At 40.3% G+C, this 17,466-nt stretch overlaps 2 protein-coding genes across 2 annotated transcripts in view; both read left to right on the forward strand.

Moving 5' to 3' along the window:
- The window catches only part of LOC109887216 (synaptic vesicle glycoprotein 2A), a 49,874-nt gene extending 37,293 nt beyond the window's left edge, over positions 1-12,581 (forward strand). Inside the window, exons 7-13 of the mRNA XM_031786755.1 lie at positions 1-61; positions 4,555-4,643; positions 5,028-5,192; positions 5,382-5,515; positions 6,825-7,031; positions 7,481-7,640; positions 8,336-12,581. The exon at positions 1-61 is cut by the window's left edge and continues 47 nt beyond it. Coding sequence (XP_031642615.1) covers positions 1-61; positions 4,555-4,643; positions 5,028-5,192; positions 5,382-5,515; positions 6,825-7,031; positions 7,481-7,640; positions 8,336-8,519 — 1,000 coding nt within the window. The 3' untranslated portion in view covers positions 8,520-12,581. The remainder of the gene's footprint in view (positions 62-4,554; positions 4,644-5,027; positions 5,193-5,381; positions 5,516-6,824; positions 7,032-7,480; positions 7,641-8,335) is intronic.
- Positions 12,582-12,827: 246 nt separating this feature from the next.
- On the forward strand, positions 12,828-14,542 carry bola1 (bolA family member 1). The gene is made up of 2 exons (XM_020498107.2): positions 12,828-12,937; positions 13,490-14,542. The coding sequence occupies exon 2, from the start codon at positions 13,527-13,529 to the stop codon at positions 13,977-13,979; it is 453 nt and encodes a 150-aa protein (XP_020353696.1). The 5' UTR covers positions 12,828-12,937; positions 13,490-13,526; the 3' UTR covers positions 13,980-14,542.
- The last annotated feature ends 2,924 nt before the right edge of the window (positions 14,543-17,466 follow it).

Raw genomic sequence — 17,466 nt, forward strand, 5'->3', positions numbered from 1 at the left:
GGGAGAGGGCACCGCCTGGCACCAGAGGTGGAGGATGAAGCTGGCTGACCTGTTCAACCAGGTAACATACTCTACCTTAACCTGTTCAACCAGGTAACATACTCTACCTTAATAACCTGTTCAACCAGGTAACATACTCTACCTTAACCTGTTTAACCAGGTAACATACTCTACCTTAACCTGTTCAACCAGGTAACATACTCTACCTTAACCTGTTCAACCAGGTAACATACTCTACCTTAACCTGTTCAACCAGGTAACATACTCTACCTTAACCTGTTCAACCAGGTAACATACTCTACCTTAACCTGTTCAACCACGTAACATACTCTACCTTAACCTGTTCAACCAGGTAACATAGTCAACCTTACCCTGTTCAACCAGGTAACATACTCTACCTTAATAATCTGTTCAACCAGGTAACATACTCTACCTGAACCTGTTCAACCAGGTAACATACTCTACCTTAACCTGTACAACCAGGTAACATACTCGACCTTAATAACCTGTTCAACCAGGTAACATACTCTACCTTAACCTGTTCAACCAGGTAACATACTCTACCTTAACCTGTTCAACCAGGTAACATAGTCAACCTTACCCTGTTCAACCAGGTAACATACTCTACCTTAATAACCTGTTCAACCAGGTAACATACTCTACCTTAACCTGTTCAACCAGGTAACATACTCTACCTTAACCTGTACAACCAGGTAACATACTCGACCTTAATAACCTGTTCAACCAGGTAACATACTCTACCTTAATAACCTGTTCAACCAGGTAACATACTCGACCTTAATAACCTGTTCAACCAGGTAACATACTCTACCTTAACCTGTTCAACCAGGTAACATACTCTACCTTAATAACCTGTTCAACCAGGTAACATACTCTACCTTAATAACCTGTTCAACCAGGTAACATACTCTACCTTAACCTGTTCAACCAGGTAACATACTCTACCTTAACCTGTTCAACCAGGTAACATACTCTACCTTAACCTGTACAACAGGTAACATACTCTACCTTAACCTGTACAACCAGGTAACATACTCTACCTTAACCTGTTCAACCAGGTAACATACTCTACCTTAACCTGTTCAACCAGGTAACATACTCTACCTTAACCTGTTCAACCATGTAACATACTCTACCTTAACCTGTTCAACCAGGTAACATACTCTACCTTAACCTGTTCAACCAGATAACATACTCTACCTTAACCTGTTCAACCAGGTAACATACTCTACCTTAACCTGTTCAACCAGGTAACATACTCTACCTTAACCTTTCAACCAGGTAACATACTCTACCTTAACCTGTTCAACCAGGTAACATACTCTACCTTAACCTGTTCAACCAGGTAACATACTCTACCTTAACCTGTTCAACCAGGTAACATACTCTACCTTAACCTGTTCAACCAGGTAACATACTCTACCTTAATAACCTGTTCAACCAGGTAACATACTCTACCTTAATAACCTGTTCAACCAGGTAACATACTTTACCTTAATAACCTGTTTAACCAGGTAACATACTCTACCTTAATAACCTGTTCAACCAGGTAACATACTCTACCTTATTAACCTGTTCAACCAGGTAACATACTTTACCTTAATAACCTGTTCAACCAGGTAACATACTCTACCTTAACCTGTACAACAGGTAACATACTCTACCTTAACCTGTTCAACCAGGTAACATACTCTACCTTAATCTGTTCAACCAGGTAACATACTCTACCTTAACCTGTTCAACCAGGTAACATACTCTACCTTAATAACCTGTTCAACCAGGTAACATACTCTACCTTAATAACCTGTTCAACCAGGTAACATACTTTACCTTAATAACCTGTTTAACCAGGTAACATACTCTACCTTAATAACCTGTTCAACCAGGTAACATACTCTACCTTATTAACCTGTTCAACCAGGTAACATACTTTACCTTAATAACCTGTTCAACCAGGTAACATACTTTATCTTAATAACCTGTTCAACCAGGTAACATACTCTACCTTAACCTGTTCAACCAGGTAACATACTCTACCTTAACCTGTTCAACCAGGTAACATACTCTACCTTAACCTGTTCAACCAGGTAACATACTCTACCTTAACCTGTTCAACCAGGTAACATACTCTACCTTAATAACCTGTTCAACCAGGTAACATACTCTACCTTAATAACCTGTTCAACCAGGTAACATACTTTACCTTAATAACCTGTTTAACCAGGTAACATACTCTACCTTAATAACCTGTTCAACCAGGTAACATACTCTACCTTATTAACCTGTTCAACCAGGTAACATACTTTACCTTAATAACCTGTTCAACCAGGTAACATACTTTATCTTAATAACCTGTTCAACCAGGTAACATACTCTACCTTAACCTGTTCAACCAGGTAACATCCTCTACCTTAACCTGTTCAACCAGGTAACATACTCTACCTTAACCTGTTCAACCAGGTAACATACTCTACCTTAACCTGTTCAACCAGGTAACATACTCTACCTTAACCTGTTCAACCAGGTAACATACTCTACCTTAACCTGTTCAACCAGGTAACATACTCTACCTTAATAACCTGTTCAACCAGGTAACATACTCTACCTTAATAACCTGTTCAACCAGGTAACATACTTTACCTTAATAACCTGTTTAACCAGGTAACATACTCTACCTTAATAACCTGTTCAACCATGTAACATACTCTACCTTATTAACCTGTTCAACCAGGTAACATACTTTACCTTAATAACCTGTTCAACCAGGTAACATACTTTATCTTAATAACCTGTTCAACCAGGTAACATACTCTACCTTATTAACCTGTTCAACCAGTTAACATACTTTACCTTAATAACCTGTTTAACCAGGTAACATACTCTACCTTAACCTGTTCAACCAGGTAACATACTCTACCTTAACCTGTTCAACCAGGTAACATACTCTACCTTAATAACCTGTTCAACCAGGTAACATACTCTACCTTATTAACCTGTTCAACCAGGTAACATACTTTACCTTAATAACCTGTTCAACCAGGTAACATACTTTATCTTAATAACCTGTTCAACCAGGTAACATACTCTACCTTAACCTGTTCAACCAGGTAACATCCTCTACCTTAACCTGTTCAACCAGGTAACATACTCTACCTTAACCTGTTCAACCAGGTAACATACTCTACCTTAACCTGTTCAACCAGGTAACATACTCTACCTTAACCTTTCAACCAGGTAACATACTCTACCTTAACCTGTTCAACCAGGTAACATACTCTACCTTAACCTGTTCAACCAGGTAACATACTCTACCTTAACCTGTTCAACCAGGTAACATACTCTACCTTAACCTGTTCAACCAGGTAACATACTCTACCTTAACCTGTTCAACCAGGTAACATACTCTACCTTAACCTGTTCAACCAGGTAACATACTCTACCTTAATAACCTGTTCAACCAGGTAACATACTTTATCTTAATAACCTGTTTAACCAGGTAACATACTCTACCTTAATAACCTGTTCAACCAGGTAACATACTCTACCTTATTAACCTGTTCAACCAGGTAACATACTTTACCTTAATAACCTGTTCAACCAGGTAACATACTTTATCTTAATAACCTGTTCAACCAGGTAACATACTCTACCTTATTAACCTGTTCAACCAGGTAACATACTTTACCTTAATAACCTGTTTAACCAGGTAACATACTCTACCTTAATAACCTGTTCAACCAGGTAACATAGGATCATACTGGTTATCAACAGCTAAACCAGAGACGAACGTAATGTTTCACTTGCTCTCCTAAGGATCTTTGGACAACTGGGGCTAAATTGAGTGAATAGTTTAACAAGAATGGGAGGATTATCCATCCTTCTACATTTTGAATGCTCATCATTGGTCTAATGAAAAGGTGTTATATTCTAGCTCAATCTAAATAGCATCTGTATACCAAAACAATATGTTTTATTGTCACATTCACCAGATAGGTGCAGTGAAATGTGTTGTTTTTCAGGGTCAGCCATGGTAGTACAGCTCCCCTGGAGCAAATTAGGGTTAAGTACCTTGCTCAAGGGCAGATCAAAAGATTTTTCACCTTGTTGGCTCAGGTATTCAAACCAGCGACCTTTCTGTGACTGGCCCAACGCTCTAACCGCTAGGCTACCTTCCACCTATAGTCTCACATACTTCCCTGAATGACAATCACCACTGCTATTACTGTCAAAGAGGATGGAGTAGGTTTATGTTTATATGCTCTTAACTACAGAGTGAGAGACTGGAACGATTGTTTGTATATCAGACCCCGTTGTTTATAAAGTGCCTGTGTACAGAGATTCCCTAGCTATGTTTACTAGCTATGTTTACTAGCTGTGTTTACTAGCTGTGTTTACTGCTGGCTTGTGTGGAACGTGGAACTTTATGTTCTTTTAATGCTGTTGTAGATTGTAGAAGACTTCCTTTGAGATATATTGTGTGTGTGTGTGTGCGTGTGCGTGTGTGTGTGTGTGTGTGTGTGAACCTCCCTGTAGGTGTGGAGCAACTTCCTGGCCATATTCTCTCCCGAGTACCGTCGCACCACTCTCATGATGATGGCTGTGTGGTTCTCTATGTCGTTCAGGTAAAGTCAAGCTCCCAAAACTGTTTTCAGATAATATACAAGTTAGATCCGCATAGAAGGAATTAATGGTATAATAAACTAACTTGATTTCTTGTTTAGATTTTTAGATTATTTGTGTACTAGTATTGTATTCGCGAGGCATTCTGCTGCACTGTTGGGGCTAGTAACATAAGCATTTCACTGCACCTGCTATAACACCTGCAAATCTGCGTATGTGACCAACACACTTTGATTAGATGTTGTCTGTCTCAAGTGAAAATGTAGTTTTACATTACTGATATTGATGATGTAGTTAGTGTCCTATCCCTTCTAAGTGGATTATGTTAAGTATATCATCATGATCCCTACGTCTGTCTTAACATCCATCTCCCTTCTCTCCCTCAGTTACTATGGGCTGACAGTGTGGTTCCCTGACATGATCAAGTATCTCCAGAAGCAGGAGTACTCCTCGCGCACCAAGGTCTTCATCAAGGAGAAGGTGGAGCACGTCACCTTCAACTTCACCCTGGAGAACCAGGTGCACCGCAACGGAGAGTACTTCAACAACAAGTAGGTCCCCCTTTCCCTCTTCCCTCATCAGTGTTGTCATAGGAACACAGCAGGGTACCAAGCCATTCATACAGGAAATAGGTCAATGGTCTATCAGTCATTCTGATGTTAAAACAAACTCTTTCTCCGTCTCTCACACTCTCTCTTTCTGTCCCGATCTCTCTCTCTGTCTCTCTATCTCTCTGTCAGGTTTATGAATCTGAAAATGAAGTCCATGGTGTTCGAGGATTCTCTGTTTGAGGAGTGCTACTTTGAAGACATCACCTCCAGCAACACCTTCTTCAAGAACTGCACCTTTATTGCTACCCTCTTCTACAACACAGGTCTGCTGATGAGAGTGTTGTATCAGTGTTTGTTGGAATTATAAGTTGTGTATGTCTTGTTTTGGGGTTTTCCTTCATTAACTCATCTAAGTACTGTAATCTCAATCGTGTTAGTGGCTTCTGTGTTTGATTGACAGAGAAAATACAATTGTCTACCATATTTTGTCTACGGAGCTAAAAATGTCTCACGTTGTTCATATAGATCTTATGCATTTCTTACTAAGGTGTTCAACCTCTCTTACAGAAACAGAGCCAGAAACAGAGCAGAGAATCAGCTCCAATTATATGCTTCACACAAGACAAAATGACTCAATTACCGTCACTCTACTCCCTGGCCCTGTAACATAATGTAGCAATGCCGACAGAGAGAGGTATCCTAGCAACACAGCCCCAAATCCTAATTTACTTCAGCCTGCATATTATATAACTGTCAGTCATCTCAAACTGAATGATAGATTTTTCAGAACAAAAAGCAGCCTGCACAAGAAGATGATTCATCTGTATGGCTGATGACAAAAGATGGGTAATATTGATGAGCTTGAAGTCCTCTCGATCCAGCGGCAGAATCCAATTTCATCTCTGACATTACACACTCAACGATAGGAACCTACTATCAGCCAAACACAAGCCTATAATGGCTTAGCCTCTCTCTCTCTCTCTTTCTCTCTTTCTCTCTCTCTCTCAAGACGTTATCAGAGCGTACGATAGGGGCTATCTAAACGCCTCCCTCTCGTTCTGTTAGGTGTTTGTCCATCATTTGACTAGTCAAGCAATCACTCTGCTGCTATCAGTGCCATGCAGGAGCTACTCATTTGAATTTGAGTTAGAAACTTCACTGCTTTTGCTTTAGTTCTTAATCCCTCTGTGATTTCCCACTAAGAGCTAGAAGCTGCTAGATTGTTGCCATAGTGCACAATGTTAACCCACTATGGGAACAACCACATGATGGATTTATGCTGAGAAGTACAGCAGAGCAAAACCTAGAGATTGGAGGTCAGAGGTTAGGCTTGGACACTATGGACAAACTGTTCTCTTATGTACAGTAGAATAAAGAATTCAGTATTATGAATGTATTTTATTGAGTAACTCATTGAATAGGCCCTAGATATGTGAACCTTAGGCCCCAGTTCATATTCTGTCGTTCATCCGTTAGAATGACTGTGGTTTATGGTACTGTGTTCATATGAAATAGCTGACATTAAAGATCCGAGCAGTACAGAATGCATTAAAGTCTATCCCTACATTTAATCTATTTAACCACAATTCTCGTCAATACACCCCCCCCCCCTCTCCCCTCTCTCCCCTGCAGATCTGTTCAAATACAGGCTGATCAACAGCAAACTGGTCAACAGCACCTTCCTGCACAACAAGGAGGGCTGCATGCTTAGCGACTTCAGCGACGAGAACAGTGCCTACATGATTTACTTTGTCAGCTTCCTGGGCACATTGGCCGTGTTGCCTGGCAACATTGTGTCGGCGCTGCTCATGGACAAGATTGGACGGCTGAGGATGTTGGGTAATAGAGCGAGGAGTGGCACAGTGTCGTCACGGCTACAATGGTGTCATTTGATGTTGCACCGTAGTGTTGGTGCATGTCTTCGACACATAGAGATCACTTTCTAGTGGACCAAACTAATGCACAGTACACTGTGGCCTGAGCCAGTTATCACTTTGTTTTCTATTCTTTTTAAAAACCTTTTTTAATTTCCCACTAAGAGCTAGAAAACAAAATGTTGTCTGTTTAAAACCTATGGTAGATTGGGCAGAATTTCCTGTCTCACAATGGCCAAAATGGTTTCAGCAAGAATAGCAGGCATATTAAATGACATATTCATAGATTCACTCATTTTCCCTCTCTTCTTCTCTCTTTCTCCCTTTTCCCCCTCTCTCTCTCTACCCCTCCTTACCCCATATCTCCCTTCCTTTCCCTTCCTCCCCATCTCTTTCCCTCCTCTCGCTCTCCAGCGGGCTCCAGTGTGATCTCTTGTGTCAGCTGTTTCTTCCTGTCGTTCGGCAACAGCGAGTCGGCCATGATCGCTCTGCTCTGTCTGTTCGGGGGCATCAGCATCGCCTCCTGGAATGCCCTGGACGTGCTGACGGTGGAGCTCTACCCCTCTGACAAGAGGTAGGAAACCCCAACCAGAGAGCCACACCAAAACCTTGGCACTGTGGAAGGTTGTAGCTTCCAGGGTTTACTGGCAAAAGTGGTGCCTTGATGTGATTGGCTACACTAGATGGAGGCAAATGGAGGAAGTAGTACTGTGTAAGAGCATCGGTGGTAGTGGTGTGTGAGACTGGGTGGGAATCCTTACTGCCACCCCATGGCTGAGTGAACACTGCACTGCCTCAACCAACCTATACTAAAAAATCCTGTATATCCCAGTAAACTGGGTTGACTGAAACATTTCTGGCCATTTCAAAACTCTGAGATCTCATCATAGCAGACTGGCTGTTCATTATTATTAACGGAGTTCTAGCCCTGAATGCTGATTGGCTGGCAGCTGTGGTATATCAGACCGTATACCGTGGGTATGACAAAACATTTATTTTTACTGCTCTAATTATGTCGGTAACCAATTTATAAAAGCAATAAGGCACCTCAGGGGTTTGTGGTAAATGGTCAATATACCACAACCCCCATACCTCATTGCTTAATAATATCTGACCATGATTAAATATTATTTTCCAATTTCAGAAAGAGAAGTAGCGCTCCCTATCTGGCTGAACAATCCTCCTGCAGGTGTTACATTATGAGTTCAATCTGAGACTGTTTGAATAGAGGTCATTATGGAACTGACTGGTCTTCCTCTCTCCTCCCAGATGCACAGCGTTTGGCTTTCTAAACGCCCTCTGTAAGCTGGCAGCCGTGTTGGGCATCAGCATCTTCACCTCTTTCGTGGGCATTACCAAGGCTGTGCCCATCCTGTTTGCCTCCGGGGCGCTTGCAGCGGGCAGCTTCCTGGCGTTCAAGCTGCCGGAGACACGGGGCCAGGTGCTGCAATAATGTGGCCACACCCCTAGGGGGCAACGTGGGGGGCCGGAATGAGTAAGCCACACTGTGAACAACAAGCAGCCCAAGAAACCCCTAAACTCTGCCCTGTACGCCCCATTGAAGTCACAGCCTATTCACAGGAATTAGTTCAATGCAGATGCTGCACAGATCTACTAAGTTGTAAATATTGTGGATTGCCTGATATTGGATGTACTGTTTAGATAGACACATCTCTATACTACTAAGATCTGTGGAACTGTGCTGCCGCTGCTTTACATTGATCCCCATGAATATGCTGTGAGTTGGTCGAGGAAGAGAAGTGCATCCAAACTCTGCCCCTAGACCAACAGAAGCTGTTCCAACTTTAATTCTTGTTCAGTGCAATCTTAATCACTGAGTGTATGTGTTTAGGAGGGTTGAGGAACTAGTTTAGATTCAGGTCCCCAAAATGAATGGGTTATGGGGTAGGGACATGGGGTCTAGTTTATGAGCCATGCCAATAGCCCGTAATAGAAATGACCACTAGCCATCCGATCTGTATTCAGACCAATTTCTCCGATAAGCTCAGCTCACTTCCCATCTACATGTGTCTACATTGTTATGGGAGAACGTCAGTCAAAAATGATGCGTTATGCCTTGATTTTAACCATTTTTGACTTAATGGGTAAGCCAAAACATTTCGTTAAACCAAGGCCTCTCCTCATTAACATACCTTCCAAGGTCTTGTGTTTATTTTATGTACAAAATAACTGCCATTTTATAGATGCTAGAACATTCCAGGTTTACTTTCATTATGGTTTGAATGAGACGGTTGACAAACGTGATCTGTTGAGCTTTTTCCCTTTAAAACGTTCTTTCTAGCCGTTCTATCTCAGTCAATCATAAACAGTCACTCAAATCAATCCTTCAATCTCCATTTCTGACTGTGTTGAAATTTGTTCAGCCCATATTGTTCTCCATGTACATTTTAGAAGAACACTTTTGTTCAAACATTCCACGTTTAAAGCACAAATGTTTGCAGATGCAAGTATGACTCTTGTCACAACTTGTTACAATAGTTATTACTATTGTCAAGTTTTAAACAAACGTTTAAAAGCCCACAGTTCAATCGGCATTCTTGCTTCATATATCCTGTAGTAACAAATGCCTTCTTTGTTCCATCGGTCTTAGGCATTATGTTTTGCTCTTACAAAATGTGTTTTTGGAAAGTGGTATGCATGTAACTTAAGTATGTAAGTGAATTCATGGACAGTTTGCTAGAAAGATAGAACACGATATGAAAATGGCATTGAAGTGTATCATGTTACTGTACATCAAAAAGTCAGATGTTAGATGTTGAATCCATGTCCCTTTTAAGAGAGAAATCACACTGACTTTGATATCATTCGGCTGTTCTAACATTGACCTTGGATTTCTGGAACATTCTCGCATCCCTTAAACACATCAAACCATTTTAATGTGCACAACTGAAACATCCGTTTTCATTTTTTGTGTGATATTTCGATACAGGAACTAGATGTTAAAAGTGAAGTGAAAATCTTGAAAATAATGAAGTTGAAAAGACACAAAGGTATGGAAAGGATATACTAAACTTCAGTGAAACATTGTGATATATTTTCAGTAGATTTAAATTGATATTTGTTTTGAGTTTGAAAGACATTTAGATATATTTACTTTTGGTGCAATATATGTGTTTCAAAAGAGACTATAGTGGTAAGCACATATATGCACTGTCATTAAACACTAACATGTACGTCATAGCCCATATCTTATTCTGAGTATAATTCTGATATGGGTGTGAGAATGTGCTTGTTTGCCTGTGCAATATTGAACTTTGACCTGCAATATTGATTACTCTGTTGTGGATTCTTGATAGCTTGTTTATTAGTTGTTTTATTCGATACTTGGAGTATGATTAACTGATGTGGCGATACAAGTAAAAGCTGCTTTATTGATCGGATGATCAAAATGAGAATTCAAACTCAATGAGAAGGAGAACATTATTGGATGCTATTGGATGCTTATGGGAAACATTTCACCGAGCATTGAAATAGAAGTAGTATAACTTTCCTTTGATTTCCACCCTTGAAGCTTAGAACATCATGATATATGGGTATATTTTAACATGTTACACACCTCCGCTAAGGTTTTTAATCGTACATGATAGACTAGGACTAAACTCACTGCTAAGGGCAGTGTCCTCATGGGATATCTGATCCATAGATTTCCTGTACATTGGTTTGGTACCAAAACACATTTCCCATTTCCCTTATAGCTAGCACATTGATCAAGTGTGGTATGTTCACAATTGCATGTTACAAAGAATCAAACAGAAAAGCAAAAAGCACTGATTCAGCAACAAAGGAAATGATCATAAACTGCCATTTTTTAGGATAGCAGCCATATGTAGACTTAACAGAATTCTAGATAAAGACCAATCCATTGCACTAAATGTACCTAGCTGTACATGCACAGTTGTTAATGCCTTGCATTCTTCAAAAGACCAAAACCTTTGTGACATAAAATATATCAGTAGCTAGCACATGAAGGGTAACAGAAGGTGACGCACGCACAACAACTGCTTACAAGTGACCACTTTAAGACAGTAGCCAAATGATTCATTGGTACCAAATGAGTCATGCATGCAGTTGTGAACAGCACACAAAATAATCAGTATACATTGATTTACAGTTGTCACAGTTGACTATTTATTGACATAGCAACCTCTCACTTTACTTTATGTTTACATGACCATAAACTAGCATATTCCACACAATTGACATGCATTAGTCTACACACCCAAACCTTTCACTGATGGTTTAGTGACTGCCGATCTATAAGTGTGCCATGAGTAACTTCTCATTTATTATTGCCAAATATTTTTGTATGTCTTAAGTTTATACTATGTCATAAAAAAAACTGGAATATAGATTTAAATATGTAAATTAAAATACATGAAATATAACATAGATCATTAATAAATATTATAGGTCTTTATAACCTTTGACCCCTTGAAAATATTCCTGTAGTAGGGGGAGCAGTTTTTATAAACTGATCTGGGACGTGGATGGCCAGTCTGTCGGAAAGTACATTTGTTAACAATTCCTCTAAGTAGCAGAGTAATCTTAAAAGATTCCATTTGTTATTGAAGAATCAGCCTCAGCATTGCAGCATGTGTCTGATCTGTGTTTCCATATCCTATCTGTATGTTGTCCTAATTATACCGCCCATGAAATGATAAACAAGGATGTCAATATTATTGTTGTATAGTACGAGATGGAACGCTGTGAAATGCTCAACTATCTATTTACTCTCTCAGTGAACCAGTTCAGGATATTTTAAGTCAAGATTGTTTCTAGTACCTGTAGTTGCATATTTTCAATTCTGTTACAGGGTTTTTTTGTATTCTTAACTTGTTGCTCGGTCAACGGTCAATCATGAGTGCAAAAACGTAATTATAGCAATAAGTGTTTGATTATTTGTCTTTTATCTCTCCCCAAAACACTACTGGGAAATTAAGCACATTATATGCTGGGCCTTTTCCACTGAAATGCTGTGTGTTGGCTTCTACTAAATGGGACTGAATGGCTAATATTTACTTCTAAAACTACCCCTAGGTCTTTCAGGCTTTTGTCAATAAGAATATATTGTGATTAATTCATGTAACAGAGAATTTATCACTGTCATTGTACTGTGCTGTAGAATCTGTAGTTGTTTGTATGTAAGTATAGATCATAGTATTAGGAATTACAATACTCTATACATGTGGAACCATAAATAAAATACAAAGGACAAAAAAACTGAAGTGTAAATGACAGAATACTATTATATGTTGTCTTTGATTTTGTGTATTTTGTAAATGAGAATGGAATATAAGTAAATACATCAAAATAAATACTACTGGTTATGAAGAATACTTAAATGTTACAACGTCATGATTCTGTTATACTGTTTGTGTGTGAGATTTTTTCTTATCTTTTGTCTATGTTTATTTATTTGCACTGTTGTGCAATTGACATTTTCAGAACTGCAATGGATAGCAAAGAAAAATAAACTACTGTCCTAATGATGAAACACTTGTAATTATTTAATTTAATGAATTGATCATCAATGATATAATGGATTTCTTGATTTCTGTGCCTAGGGGTCAGAACAGCATCCCACTGGGAACAGATGTCAATCTTATTCCACGTTGGTTCAATGTAATTTCACCAACCGGCATGATAGCTCATTTAGATTTTTTTTTACTTTGCAACAAACCTCCACCAGTACTAGATTTACTAGCCTACAAAGACTACAATTTACTGCTGAAATGTGAGTCCCAGGCCGTCTACAAAGACTACAATTCAAACAAAGACTACAAGTCCCAGGCAGTGCAAAGCAGTCAGCACTTCCTGTGTACGTTGGAAAACCGAGGACACTGTGAAAAGGTTGGTAACTAATACATGTATTACAACTCACTTTGGGTTAATACAGCTTTGATCAATTATTAATAACAACCCAAACTAGCTAAGGTACTATTCGAGGCTACGAAATGCAGTCAATGTGGCTGTGATTACTGCAAGAAGCTTGCTAGCCAGTTAGATAACGTTAGCTAGTTATAGTATGTTGTGAAAGAAATTAGCAAATCAGCATTGCATTTTCATGTATCTAAAGAACATAGATGTTGTAGCTATAGCTAACAGATACTGTAGCTATGTAAAGCAGAGTCTGCTGTAAAATAGCTAGCTTAATAGCAGATAGCGAACTACTGAATGCAAGCTACAGTGGTTCCAAAAGGGTTATTCGGCTGTCCCCATAGGATAATCCTTTTTGGTTCCAGGTAGTGCCCTATTTGGTTCCAGGGAGAACCCTTTTAGGTTCCATGTAGAACCCTTTCCACAGACGGGACAGCCAAAGAACCCTTTTAGGTTCTAGATAGCACCTTTTTTTTCTAAGATTGTAACTTCTGAACCTGAAGAGAGACCACTTCTTCATCGCAGGCTTTCTACAGTCGTCGCCTTCCCCAAAATCCTCTGAATGCTGCCCAGTGTTCTCCGCTGTGCCTGTCCAATCTCCACCACCCTCGCCTTCACCAGGCCCTTAGCCCACTTCAGACCCCACATGGCTCCTGATCCCAACCGCCCCGTGGAGGGGGCCATACGGACCAAGCTCACCCAGCAGTTGGAGCCAGAACACCTGGAAGTCCACAATGAGAGCCACATGCACGCCGTGCCCCCTGGATCCGAGTCTCACTTCAGAGTCCTGGTGGTCAGCCCACGCTTCAACGGCCTCTCCCTGCTACAGCGCCACCGCCTTGTCAACGAGACCCTAGCCGAGGAGCTGAAGAGCTGTGTCCACGCGCTGGCCATCCAGGCCAAGACACCCCTGCAGTGGGGCAGCAACCCCAGCATAGCCAAGAGCCCACCCTGCATGGGAGGATCCAAGGGGGACCACACGGTGGAGGAGAAACTCAAGGCTGGACGGGACTGACCAGCAAAACTCAGTAGTTATCAACCCAGGTTCTAGAGAGTAACAGCCGGTGCAGGCTTTGGTTCCAGCACTAACTCATCTATTAAAATGTGTTGTCTGTTCAATACCTTGATAAGTTTATTCAGGTCTGGAACAAAAGCCTGAACGCCCCATATGCCTGCAGTTGAAGAGGGTGTCAATTAACATTGTTGTAAACTAGTGTGATATCATTTCAATACTGCTTGAGAGATTGTTTCTAAATGAGCAGCATCACTTCGGTCTCTTGGCAGTTTAATTCAAGAAGAGTTTGGTTTTAGATTAGACTCTTGCATTTTAGTGGCCATCACTAGAATGCCTCAAGATCTTGTAGTTCAGTAGCATGTGGTACATTGAGCTATATGATATGGAGTGTGTCTGTTTTGTCTGAAAATACAATGTCTTGTATGTGAGGTCAGAAGTACACGAAGTCGAGACAGAATAAAGAATATGTTTTCTCAAGGTGCATTGGGGCAGTTTTGTGGTTAGCATTATTTCCCCCCCAAAGGGCTTGGGTGTCTGCTAATAAAAATACATATTTGATGACATTTTGCTTGTAATGTTTTTGTTTTGCATGCTACCTTTGAATACACATCTCCAATATAGGTTTAAAAACGTGCTGTGTTTTGATTTTGAAACTGAACACTAAGTGTAGTACGAGTGGTACCACGTGAGGGCAGTATGTGCAAATGTTCTGTTGATGTGAAGTACAGAGTTGACGGAATGATGACACATGGCTTTGTTATTTTCCTATGACACTGTCTTTCATCAATTCTTCAATACGGTAATTATTAAATCCAATACTTTTTATTTCATTTCTCACCATACCAAAATGTCAGTGTCATAGCAACAGGGGATAATCACTCAAATTGTGGAATATAAAGTGTTGGTTAATAGAGGTGGTCAAACTCGATTGTCTTAACTCACATACAGGGTGTATCACAGTTCACTTACTTCATTATCAATTTGACTTATTAGCCTGTCTTTTCTAATTATTGTGGATGGCTTGGGGCCAGACGACAGGGTGAAAGATGTTGGTGGTTCTCAGAATGACATGTCCTAACCCCTTCATGGCCGTGTGTCTCTATTTCTCTCTCGGCTGTATGTGTCAACGTGAAGGTCCTCTTGTCCTACCCTCAACCCCAGGACCTGTCAAAATATCTGTTATTACAAAAACATGTAAGAGTAATGACACGAAAAACATTGTTGGTGATAGCCTAAACAAACAGTGAACGAACATCTTTTCCCAATGTGTTGTTTTTCCGATAAATTAGTAAACATTTTAATGTTTTAGGAGGTTTTATTGAAATATTTCAGTACATCAACAAACAGTTTAACTTTAAAATATGCAACTAAATCAAAACAACCATCCAAGCGGCCATTTTTCCCATGAATGTTTTAAGTGCTGAAAAGCTCATAAAGATGGTCCTTATTGAATGTGGAGACAACTCAAGGTTGACTTCTACAAACATCCCTGTCTGGAATAGACGACCTGTCAGGCATTACAAAAGGCCCCATGAGGAAGGTGAACAACTGGTGTCACTGGTTTGAAAAAGGAAAACAGTAACACAACCATTTTATGACCCTGTCCATTAGAGTCAGGCCTCAGGGGGAGACGTAAACTACTACACAGGGGCAAAAAGCGAAGGGTGAAGGCAATTGCAATAAAGTCTACTGCCTCGGGAAGCAAAGACTTGTCTCTGCAAATTAGATTTACCTGTCACAATTCCAGGTGCTGTTATGAGGGAGTGGTGAGGAGGACACGTCAACCATTTTAAGCTAGCATAGCATAGTGCTGTTGCAACAAAAAATGACGAAGTTGATTGGCTGATATCCATCATAAGTTATGAGATTAGAGTTTGTCAGAGTTTATTGAACTGCTAGTTCACAACTCAATCAGAAAATTCTGATGGTGTATAGGTAGCATGGGTTAGGGTAAATTGCTTTCCAATTGGTAATACTTTGAAATGTATTCATTAAAAGTATAAATAATGTTGACATATAATGTGGTATCTTCAATTCATGAACTGAATGGAAATGAAATATTAAAAACTAAAACAAATTAAAGCCAAACCTGGAAGATAGGCTGCTTTCCCTCTGGCTGGTCACTGGTGATGATGGATCATTCAGGGGGTCCCGGGTTGCCCACGTGTCCCGGTCTGGGTGATCCATCAATGGGAACCCACCTCAGTGGTAGCCTGCTCTACGTCAGAGCCAGGAGTGATGGTGCCAGGCCGGGCTGGGACCCTGGGCAAGGCAGGGTTCCCGCGATGGCCCCTGATTTACGCTCCCTGCTCTGGACCAGTGCTTCTTTTGCACAGCTGACCCCTCCAGGTTGGCGGTCAGGGGGGCTCGAGGAGAAGAGGGAGGGAGGCACCAAATGGGTTTCTACTCTGAGAAAAGGCCCTGCTGGGGCCTGCTTGACCGTCCCAGGGGACTATCTGCCTCCACAGCCCCCTTGTCATCTGCAGTGTCTGTGCAGCATGTGTGTGGAGGGAAAATAGCCTGTTTAACACATTTAGTTCAACCCCACTAGTAACAACAATTGTTAAATTTACGTGTTCTGAATGATAAAGCTGGGGGTGGTACACATTTAAAAACAATTTATCATTGTAGGAAATGTTACACAGACCCATGACTATTACATGGGATGATTTGTACTGGCTTTATTATTCTATTTTGCATTAAAAACATACTTTGGCATGTCTTCACAGTACACTCGTAGGTCAAAATAGGGAATACATCACATTCAAAACACTAATTATAAGTTAGAAACTTCAGAAACGGTTTTAAAAAGTTCACACTGATCTGATAAATAATCATTATCTGGTTTCACAATGTGAGAAAAAAACAAATGTTGGATTTAAGATGATGGTAATAGCCTATTAAGTCCTTTAATTGGAAAGTTTTTCTCTCTCTCACACCACACTGCCTACTAATGAATTCAGTGAATGGGCGGCTTGAAAGAGAAGGACAAAGAAAGAGATAGGGGAAGACAATATCCTTGTGTGGGAGAATTAGTTACACTCAGTAGTCTAAGTATTCAAAGCAGAGTAAAAGGGCTGCATGGATTAAGAGAAAAGTCCACACAGGTGGGCTCTGGGAGAAACCAGGGTCACTTGACAGGACGTTACCTCGTTTGATAAACACCAGCCGTGCTCACAGGAAGAAGGAAGGGAGTTATTTTATAGGGGAATTAACTGGCGCTTCACATCAGGTATTTATTAAGGCAGATCTCCCAGGTGTGCAGTACAACCAAGTCAAGCAAAACATCTTGGAGGGTTGCTTAATGAGAAACATCTTGGATCTAAACTTCATAATGTCAGTAAATAGTCATACTGATAAGGGTTGTATTTGAGTCTTCATGGGAGATGAGTTAAACAATCTCAAACAGTCAATCACAGATAATCACTTTTGCACATTTTCCTCTGCACATTTGTCAATCATGTCATTAGATGAGAAGCATTTTTGT

This window comes from Oncorhynchus kisutch, linkage group LG13, assembly GCF_002021735.2.
Source record: "Oncorhynchus kisutch isolate 150728-3 linkage group LG13, Okis_V2, whole genome shotgun sequence".
Classification (NCBI taxonomy): Eukaryota; Metazoa; Chordata; class Actinopteri; order Salmoniformes; family Salmonidae; genus Oncorhynchus; species Oncorhynchus kisutch.

What these genes read in the sequence shown, in the direction of transcription:
- bola1 (XM_020498107.2), top strand. Translation starts at nt 13,527, where the DNA reads ATGCTGCCCAGTGTTCTCCGCTGTGCCTGTCCAATCTCCACCACCCTC.